Here is a 10905-nt window from a genome sequence, read left to right on the forward strand (position 1 = left end):
AGGATTTCTTTAAAACTAAGCTGGCTTTTCCTGAAAGTAGTATAGGTAGTGAGTGTTTGTTAAAATCTTTTCCTTACCTAAGAATTTATATACCCTGTTCCCAATGCTGACATGGTTTGTAGATATTATCATTTATTTTAGAACAAAGTTCAGTCTTTTAAAATATTTGAGGCATATTATAGGCAGGTTCATTGGTCTTATCAAATCTAAATTGTGCAGTTATATCCAAGTCTTTTTACACAATAATGTAAATTCACTACTACTACAGAATGAATAACAAAATATTCAGAAATAGGACTTTTAAAAAAAAAAAGCTAAAGTGGTCTTGTATTTGCCTTCCTTTAATAATTGATATAATTCTGAAACATAAGCAAATAATTATTTTAATGCATTCAAGACAACATGCTGTTATCTCTTTTTCATTTTGTCATTGTATCTAGTATTTTTATAATACCTACCAGTTCAAGTAGTAATAATGAGCTTGCGATTTCCATTGCTGAAGGTGACCACAGAAACTTGAGGAGGGGAAGAATGACTAATTCGCTGGAATGACTCTGTGTTTTTCAGGAAAACACTCGCACAAGGAACCTGTTGGCAAAATGGAAATTATGTAATTGTTTCTACTCCATCTGCATCTTTTTAAATTATTAAATTAAATATATGAATGAAGAAAAATCAGAACTATGTTATCTGTAAATGTATAAATACATATAAAAATTTGCTTTCACAAGTTATTTTATTCCTATATGCAGTCAAATGCATAATTCTTCTATAGTCAGCTCTTTTGGGTTTTGGATTCTTTCACACTAACAGAAAAGACACAGAACAACAGCAAAATACCAATAGGGATTGACAGAATGCCAAGTTATATCACATCTAAATGTACAACAGAATTTGTAAAATTTCATAGTACAGGGCATTGTATTGAGTATTGCAAGACGTGTTTACTGTCCAAAAGATTCCTAATTACCCATATATGTGCATGCATAAATTATTTTCAGAGACCATAACGATTATTGTCTCTACAATGGAAAAACACTTCAAATTCTGATGGCAAATTCTTGCCACATTTCACACACCTGCCATCCCAGCACTTTAAAAAACTTTTTGATGTTCCTCAGGGGTCAGTATTGGGACCGCCGCTGTTTAACATCTTTGTCGGCAACATGGACAGTGGGATTGAGTGCACCCTCAGCAAGGTTGCCAACGATGCCAAGCTGTGTGGTGCGGTCGACACACTGGAGGGAAGGGATGCCATCCAGAGGGACCTTGACAGGCTAGAGAGGTGGGCCCGTGCAAACCTCATGAAGTTCAACAAGGCCAAGTGCAAGGTCCTGCACGTGGGTCGGGGCAATCCCAAGCACAAATACAGGCTGGGCGATGAGTGGATTGAGAGCAGCCCTGCGGAGAAGGACTTGGGGGTGTTGGTTGACGAGAAGTACAACGTGACCCGGCAATGTATGCTTGCAGCCCAGAAAGCCAACTGTATCCTGGGCTGCATCCAAAGAAGCATAGCCAGCAAGTCGAGGGAGGTGATTCTCCCCCTCTACTCCGCTCTTGTGAGACCCCCACTGGCGTACTGTGTTCAGCTCTGGGGCCCCCAGCAGAAGGAGGACATGGACCTGTTGGAGCAAGTCCAGAGGAGGGCCACAAAGATGATCAGAGGGCTGGAGCACCTCTCCTACGAAGACAGGCTGAGAGAGTCAGGGTTGTTCAGCCTGGAGAAGAGAAGGCTCCAGGGGCACCTTACAGCAGCCTTCCAGTACCTAAAGGAGGCCTACAAGAAAGCCGGAGAGGGACTTTTTACAAGGGCATATAGTGACAGGACAAGGGGTAGTGGCTTTAAACTGAAAAGAAAGTAGACGTAGATTAGATATAAAGAAGAAATGCTTCATTCTGAGGGTGGTGAGGCGCTGGAACAGGTTGCCCAGAGAAGTTGTGGATGCCCCATCCCTGGAAGGGTTCAAGGCCAGGTTGGATGGGGCTTTGAGCAACCTGGTCTAGTGGAAGGTGTCCCTGCCCATGGCAGGGGGGTTGGAACTAGATGATCTTTAAGGGCCCCTACAACCCAACCTATTCTATGATTCTATGATAGGCTGAAATGATTTAGTTTATAAATGCATGATTTTTTTCTATATTCATGCTTAATTTTATTTTGTCATTTAGAGTATCTTTACGTGCATAAATAGATCTGGGAGATTTATAAAGTGTCAGAATAGCAGCCACAATGAGACAATATTAGAATAGTCCTTTTTTTCAGTATTTCTTCTGATCTTGTAAGTATGAAAAATAATGTGCTGGCTTTTCATTTCTTAATCCTCTAAGGAATGTAGCAACTTTAAGGAGAATTAATCTCTCCTTACTTTGGGAGTCTAAAACTTGGGCGCTATGATGAACAAGATCACTGAGGAGTACCCTGTTATCAGGGAAGAGAAATGGCTACTGCCAAAGAGCTGATAAGCATCTAAGATAGGTAGGACTCAAAGAAGAATTTGCTGAATTTTGAAAGACTCTACCCTGAATCTGGATTTATTCTACAAAGCCAGACTGCCATCTTTAGGGGGGTTATGCTGTTAAGTCACACTACAGCCATGAAAAGGTGGATTTTATAGAAAGGGGTATTTCCTTTGCATCTACTAAAGCAAACCATAAGTATATCTATATCTATATATAATTAAATATTTATACATAGGTAATAGTTAGGTCTTGCTTCTTAAACAATCATTTATCACAGCGAGGCAGAACCAGAATACATCACCTGTGTTCTGAAATGTTTGTTCATTATTTTAATCACTTTTTAATTTAGACCTTGGCTAAGAACAATCAATATGGCTGTAAATCTGAAAGTCAAGTAGAAATGGATATTTCAGCTATAGGAGTACAGGTAAGGTACTTACCATATTATCAAAAATTGTTTAATAAGGATTTGTTAAATTTCTAAAATTTGTTACTTCAATAAGGATTAAATTAGTCATGCTCTGTAGGAATTCTTTCTAATACTCTACTGAGCTTATACTTTTCTGTAGAGAACTTATCATTCAGCTCTATAGTACTTTTTTTCCATAGAGGAGGACTATATTATTTCAATTCCATTCATCTTTACATTCCATTTGCTGCTTTACTAGGATTAACAAAGTGTTCCAAGTATTTTAACTGGAAAGTAATACATTCACAAAAATTCTCATTAAAGTCATTATCTTCAAGTTACAAAAGACTGCACTTTTTAATGACTAAAAACTGCATACTGAAGCAGCACAGACTTAGAGAATGATTCCAATAGTACTTTTGTTGCATTGATTTGGGAAGATCGCTTTCTTTGCTAGCACATTCTTGTGTCTTGGAGGTTTATTACTACAGTAATAAATATTGAATTCTAATTTCAGGATACAATGTGTAGCTATCAATGCCTGACTAACTAACACAGATCTCTCTTATTATTAAAACAATCCCAATATGGAAAAGTTCACTTTTAAATCTAGAAGATCAAATTGTATTAGGGTTTGTAAAAAGTGAATAAGGCTACAAGCACAACTAAGTATCTCCTTTCCAACAAAGGTTTATTGCCTTGCAAGATTTATGTGTCTCAATTTCATGAAAATTTGGGAGGATTCTTAATTGATACTGTATTTTTTTTTTAATTCAGAAGGGAACTCTATGTAATTACTATCAGTACTGGAATACGTTATATAAAGAGCAGACTAGGTGCATTATCTGTTTAAGCAGAGATAAACACTAGAGCTCATTAAGATGAATTCCTCGTGCAGTACTCCTGGTGCACTGCCTCTGAGCCATTACTTCAGAATAGTTTCTCCACCTCTAGCATTTGTCAACAGAAATCCAAATAAACGGAACTCCCTACAAAATATTCTGAAGTTAGGAGTTTCAGAATCAGAGCAGGTTCCCAAGATGGGTCCTCCCAGAGAAATACTGCTGCCCCGTTGTTTTAAATGAAGTGGTTCATGAAGTACCTTTGTAGATTACTTCTGAGTAATGTGTGAGTAGAAGAGATCTCAAAGGTGATATCTATAGTGTTATGTCGTATACATTCAGATCTTAATTTTGAGCTATTCTCAATTCTGAAGCAAAGCTCTTACTAACCTAATTGTGCAGTCAGGCCTACAATGCTGCAGTTTCTAATATGTTTCAAGTTGTTATTGTATTGAGAAAATACAAATATGGCTGATCGCTTTGGGAGATACACACACACACATTGCAGATTAAATGACCTGTTAGAACAACATGAATATTCTTCACGCATGAATAACACTAGATATTCACTAGTGAACTTCGAAATGAAGAAATGCAGTTCTTAATTGTTATTATTCTCCATGCACTTTAATTCTCCATGAATTTGTGATGATTTATGAATGTACACCATTGTTTGCTTCTATATGCATATACTTTCTTTTGCTCACCTCCCTGACAGGTTGCCAGAAGTTTGTTTCTCAAAAATTAAGTTTTCATAGAATGGGTTGGGTTATAGGGGCCCTTAAAGATCATCTAGTTCCAACCCCCCTGCCATGGGCAGGGACACCTTCCACTAGACCAGGTTGCTCAAAGCCCCATCCAACCTGGCCTTGAACCCTTCCAGGGATGGGGCATCCACAACTTCTCTGGGCAACCTGTTCCAGCGCCTCACCACCCTCAGAATGAAGCATTTCTTCTTTATATCTAATCTACGTCTACTTTCTTTTCAGTTTAAAGCCACTACCCCTTGTCCTGTCACTATATGCCCTTGTAAAAAGTCCCTCTCCGGCTTTCTTGTAGGCCTCCTTTAGGTACTGGAAGGCTGCTGTAAGGTGCCCCTGGAGCCTTCTCTTCTCCAGGCTGAACAACCCTGACTCTCTCAGCCTGTCTTCGTAGGAGAGGTGCTCCAGCCCTCTGATCATCTTTGTGGCCCTCCTCTGGACTTGCTCCAACAGGTCCATGTCCTCCTTCTGCTGGGGGCCCCAGAGCTGAACACAGTACGCCAGTGGGGGTCTCACAAGAGCGGAGTAGAGGGGGAGAATCACCTCCCTCGACTTGCTGGCTATGCTTCTTTGGATGCAGCCCAGGATACAGTTGGCTTTCTGGGCTGCAAGCATACATTGCCGGGTCACGTTGTACTTCTCGTCAACCAACACCCCCAAGTCCTTCTCCGCAGGGCTGCTCTCAATCCACTCATCGCCCAGCCTGTATTTGTGCTTGGGATTGCCCCGACCCACGTGCAGGACCTTGCACTTGGCCTTGTTGAACTTCATGAGGTTTGCACGGGCCCACCTCTCTAGCCTGTCAAGGTCCCTCTGGATGGCATCCCTTCCCTCCAGTGTGTCGACCGCACCACACAGCTTGGCATCGTTGGCAACCTTGCTGAGGGTGCACTCAATCCCACTGTCCATGTTGCCGACAAAGATGTTAAACAGCGGCGGTCCCAATACTGACCCCTGAGGAATGCCACTTGTCACTGCTCTCCACTTGCACACTAAGCCATTGACCACAACTCTTTAAGCATGACCATCCAGCCAATTCCTTATCCACCAGGTGGTCCATCCATCAAATCCACGTCTCTCCAATTTAGAGACAAGAGTGTCATGTGGGACAGTGTCAAACACTTTGCACAAGCTCAGGTAGATGATGTCTGTTGCACCTCCCTTACCAACCAATGCTGTAACCCTGTCGTAAAAGGCCACCAAATTTGTCAGGCACCATTTGCCCTTAGGGAAGCAGTGTTGGCTGTCACCAATCACCTCCTTATTTTCCATGTGCCTTCGCACAGTTTCCAGGAGGGTCCGCTCCATGATCTTGTCAGGCACAGAGGTAAGACTCACTGGCCTGTAGCTCCCCAGGTCTTACTTTTCTTCCCTTTTTAAAAATGGGGGTTATGTTTCCCCTTTTCCAGTCAGTGGGAACTTCCCTGGACTGCCATGACTTCTCCAATATGATGGATAGTGGCTTAGCCACTTCATCTGCCAGTCCCTCAGGACCCGAGGATACATCTCATCAGGTCCCATGGACTTGTGCACTTTCAGGTTCCTTAGATGGTCTTGAACCTGATCTTCTCCTACGGTGGGCGGTTCTTCATTCTCCCAGTCCCTGCCTTTGCCTTCTGTATCTTGGGTGGTGTAGCTGGAGCACTTGCCGGTAAAGACCGAGGCAGGAAAGTTGTTCAGTACCTCAGCCTCCTCCATGTCCTTGGTAACCAGGTCTCCCGTTTCCTTCTGGAGAGGGCCCACATTTTCCCTAGTCTTCCTTTTATCACTGGCGTGCCTTTAGAAGCTTTTCTTGTTACCCTTGACATCCCTGGCCAGATTTAATTCTATCAGGGCTTTGGCTTTCCTAACCTGATCTCTGGCTGCTCGGACAATTCCTCTGTATTCCCCCCAGGCTACCTGTCCTTGCTTCCATCTTCTGTAGGCTTCCTTTTTGTGTCTGATTTGTCCAGGAGCTCCTTGTTCATCCACGCAGACCTCCTGGCATTTTTGTCTGACTTCCTCTTTGCTCGGCTGCATCGCTCCTGAGCTTGGAGGAGGTGATCCTTGAATATTAACCAGCTTTCTTGGGCCCCTCTTCCCTCCAGGGCTGTATCCCATGGTAGTCTGGGATCCCTGAAGAGGCCAAAGTCTGCTCTCCTGAAGTCCAGGGTAGCAAGCTTGCTGTGCGCTCTCCTCGCTCCCCTAAGGATCTTGAACTCCACCATTTCATCGTCACTGCAGCCAAGGCTGCCCTTGACTTCACATTCCCCACCAGCCAGTCCTTGTTGGTGAGACCAAGGTCCAGCATAGCAGTTTTCCTCATTGGCTCCTTTATCACTTGGAGAAGGAGGTTATCATCAATGCACTCCAGGAACCTCCTGGATTGCTTATGCCCTGCTGTGTTGTTCCACCAAAAGATATCAGGGTGGTTGAAGTACCCCATGAGGACCAGGGCTCATGAACGTGAGGCTGCTCCTATCTGTCTATGGAGGGCCTTGTCCGCTTGGTCCTCCTGGTCGGGTGGCCTGTAGCAGACCCCCGCTATAATGTCACCTGTCCCTGCCCTCCCTTTAATCCTGACCCATAAGGTCTCAGTCGGCTCCTCATCCATCCCCAGGCAGAGCTCCATGCATTCCAGCTGGTCGTTGACATAGAGGGTGATAACCCCCCTCCTCATCTCCCCTGCCTGTCCTTTCTAAAGAGCCTGTATCCTTCCATTTCAATGCTCCAGTCATAGGTGCCATCCCACCACGTCTCTGTGATGCCTGTAAGATCATAGCCCTGCAGTTGTGCGCACGTCTCTAACTCCTCTTGTTTATTCCCTAATGTGACGTGCGTTTGCATTAGAGGCATTTAAGTCGGGCCCCCAATGAAGCTGACTTACTGGCTGGAGTGGCTGGAATTCCTTTGTGCTGCTCTTCAGGTGCTCTCCTGCCGACCTGTGATCCCTCTCCAGGCTCTGGGCATGTATTGCTGGCACTGGCATCAAACTGGTAGGAGTGGGATGGATTGAGGTTCCCCTCGCCCGGCAACTTTAGTTTAAAGCCCTCTTCAACAGCTTGGCAAACCTATGACTGAAGATGCTCTTCCCCTTCTCTAACCCCATCAGCCCCCAGCTGACCAGGTTTCTCAAAGCAAGTCCCATGGTCTAAGTAGCCGAACCCCTGGCTCTGGCACCAGTCCTGTAACCATTTGTTGATTCATCAGATTTGACTGGCCCTTTCAAACCCTTTCCCTTTGATCAGGAGGATTGATGAAAAAACTACCTGCGCTCCAGAGTCCCCACCGCCACTCCCATGGCTCTGTAATCCTATGAACACATTCTAAATTGTACTAGACAAGTCTAATATCACATAAAAAATAAAGCAACTAGACGTTTGACTTGCAAGAACTAACATGATCAAAAATAAAGTCTAAATGACAAAACACAGTTTTACTTAGTAATTTTCTACTTAAAGAAAATTACTGGCAGTAATATATTTGTCATTACAGTCATATTGATAAAACCTTATAGAGTAAAAATTGTGCATGAAATATGTTGTAAAAACCCTTGTAGTATAAAGTTATAATTAAACTATTGAATTTCCTTATTTAGAGAAGCCCTACTGAAAATCAAAGAATGCAGAAATAGGTATCTCCATCACCTAACATCTCTACTAGGCGTAGATCCATTTTGAAATCTGAAAATGATCTGCACAACTGTAAGTTTAGCATGTCTTCAAACAACTACATTTATAAGAGACCATTTTGTTTATAACGGAACACAGCAAAATGTTCTTTTGACAGAATATTTTGTTCCAAGTCCCTATTTCTGTACTGTACCCTAAAAATCACTTACGTAAATTATGTCACATAGATCAGCGTGAAATACTCAAAAAGAAATCTGCACCCATGGAAAAGAGTCTTGATTTCAATAGGTTTTGCTTTTAAATCAACTGGAAACCCAGACCAAATTCCCTTTAACACATTTAGTATGCCTGAGCTGATTTATGGTTTCAACATAGCAAAAAGTTGGTACTAATGACACGAAATAACATGAAGCACGAGAGATTTTGGCCAAGGTTCATGTGGAATTGAGAGTATTAGTAACTCTAAAGTGTGAGAAACTAGTGCGGAAATGAAGGAAATATTCATGCTAACCTTTTCATGCCAAATTATTTACCAAAATTAAAATTTTTGCTATATTCATAAAATAAAAATCCCAAATTGTACAACTGTGCTGAACAAGCAAGGTTCCCTCTCTTATGAAATGCAGCGATTAAACATTGGAGACTGTAAATGCTGTTTGATAAAAATGTCTGGTGCCTGTCCCAGACGAAGATATCTCTGGAATAGAGTTAGATTCTGATAGCTGGATTAACACATTGAATAAATGAGGATGATGGCCTTCTGGATATTACTACTGGCAATTTCTGTGTATTCATTCTTCTGGAATACTCCTGCTGGTTTAGGAGGAGAGGGTACAACAAATTAACCAGAAGCCATATGTTCAATTCATCATCTTAAATAGGTACCTTTGCTGCATCAGGAGTTGCCGCTCTAATCAGAATGTGTTTTGCATGAGGGCAAAGTGTAGTATAGCTGTATATCCCTTCATACTGATCATTGTCTGGGGTGGGGGCTGCAACATTATGCAAAAATGAGACTGTTAATGCACTATTAGGAACTTTCTTAATTATAAAATAGCACATTCCCTGATAACTAAAAAATTATTTTCACATTATTCCAGTAGCTGGACTGAATAAAGAGATATTGTGACATGTTATCCTAGAGACACGTCAGGTACTTGCTTTAAGCTGAAGCATATTATGGCTAGCATAATCCAGAAATCATCTAGGACAACTATACTTTCTCCTTAAAACTTACATTCAGGAGTATTATTTGTAGGCATTAGTTCACATTGTGCACAATAAATACTTGATTCCATGTTTCAATTACACAAATATATATTTAGACTCTTTATACATGCCCATTAAAAATATAACTCTTACCCCCAACCCAAACATGGATTTTTCTCTGTAGCATAAGGTTTATCCTTAAAGCAACTACTTGAGTATAGTGAATAATGTAAAAAGCACATATTCACTCCAGCCACCTTAAACAATGCCCTAAATGAATCACTAATGGCTAGTGACAGAAAACTACTTGGTTACAGTTTGCTACTGTTCGGCATTAAATGGTCTTTTAATACTTGGATTGAAGTTATCTGGCAAAACCTTCACTGGCTTGATTAAATTGTGATAACCATTTATTCACCAAAACAATACTTACACATACGCAATTCTGTCAGAACTCCTGAAGTCTTTACCAGCATGGACAAATTACAATATGAAATCTTTGAAGGATTTACTAGAGAAGTCTTTCTTTTTTGTGTGTCAAAGGTCTACAGGGAACATAGCATGCTTAGTGCTGGAGCAGGGTCTTTTCTATCCCCACCATCATCAACAACAACGTATGGTCAGGTAGCTACCATCTACATTTGCAGAGGCTTTTGCCTGAAGAAAATGCAGATGAGTGCCAAATGAGATTATTACTCCATTTGGCGTTAGACTTTTAACCTGCTTGGCCACTTTGTATATGTTAATCTGAGCAAACTGTCATTAGGCTAAGAATCTGTCCTAAAATGCAATGGTCTAGTTAAAATACGTAGAAGAAGCCTGCATAGTGCCTCTCTACACTAGATTTGACTGCAGCCAGCACTATTAATCCTCTAATGTCATAAATACCATAGGAAAGACATACTAATAAAAAAGACAGCACTGACACCATTAATCACGTATAGGAGTATACAAATACTGCAGAAATCTCTCTCACTATTTAAAGAAAATCAGCATTATAACAATTTCCTGGAGAGACTTCACATTTATTTCACTGCAAAAAATATTTACACTCTGAAAATAATAGTCTTTTAAATAACCATAGGATTTTAAGTATCATTGTTATATCTATGTCAGCTTTTAGTGAAATAGTTATGGATGTGTTGTCAGTGTTTCTGCTATCTCCTCTGTTTGTGGGAAGGTTTGATTTAGTTAGCAATGAAGTTTGCTCCAAGCTGAAAAATTCATTTCAGCCTTATGTCAGAGCTATGTAAATGTGGATTATTAGATCAGTACCTAAAAAATGACTTATAGTTGGGAAAAAAAGGTATCTCCTAATTAAAACATATTAGAAAGAGATTTTTCAAATAAACTACTACTATGCTGACAGAAATGCCCAAGTTACTTACATTTAGAAAAGATATAGCAAATTGTTATTCCCTGATACAAGCTAGCTGCTAGATATCTGCAGACTACTCTGGAACCCCACTCTGTTTGTGGAATTTAAGGGCACTGGTGGAATTTACAGAGTCCATATGCCACATTCCTAAAATGTTGATAAAGACTGAGTTTCAGTTACTTACATGAAAATTTTAAAGGTCACCAAAATAAACACTGTAAGTTAAAAACTCAGCAAA

General features: G+C 41.0%; 1 protein-coding gene across 1 annotated transcript; it reads left to right on the forward strand.

The window, feature by feature from the left end:
* Nucleotides 1–566: 566 nt before the first annotated feature.
* On the forward strand, nt 567–2465 carry LOC128135032 (uncharacterized). The gene is made up of 2 exons (XM_052773473.1): nt 567–610; nt 1122–2465. The coding sequence occupies exon 2, from the start codon at nt 1167–1169 to the stop codon at nt 1860–1862; it is 696 nt and encodes a 231-aa protein (XP_052629433.1). The 5' UTR covers nt 567–610; nt 1122–1166; the 3' UTR covers nt 1863–2465.
* The last annotated feature ends 8440 nt before the right edge of the window (nt 2466–10905 follow it).

This window comes from Harpia harpyja, chromosome 21 (genome assembly GCF_026419915.1).
Source record: "Harpia harpyja isolate bHarHar1 chromosome 21, bHarHar1 primary haplotype, whole genome shotgun sequence".
NCBI classification, from domain to species: domain Eukaryota; kingdom Metazoa; phylum Chordata; class Aves; order Accipitriformes; family Accipitridae; genus Harpia; species Harpia harpyja.

Coding starts and splice junctions, on each gene's coding strand:
- LOC128135032 (XM_052773473.1), top strand. CDS start 1,167: ATGGACAGTGGGATTGAGTGCACCCTCAGCAAGGTTGCCAACGATGCC.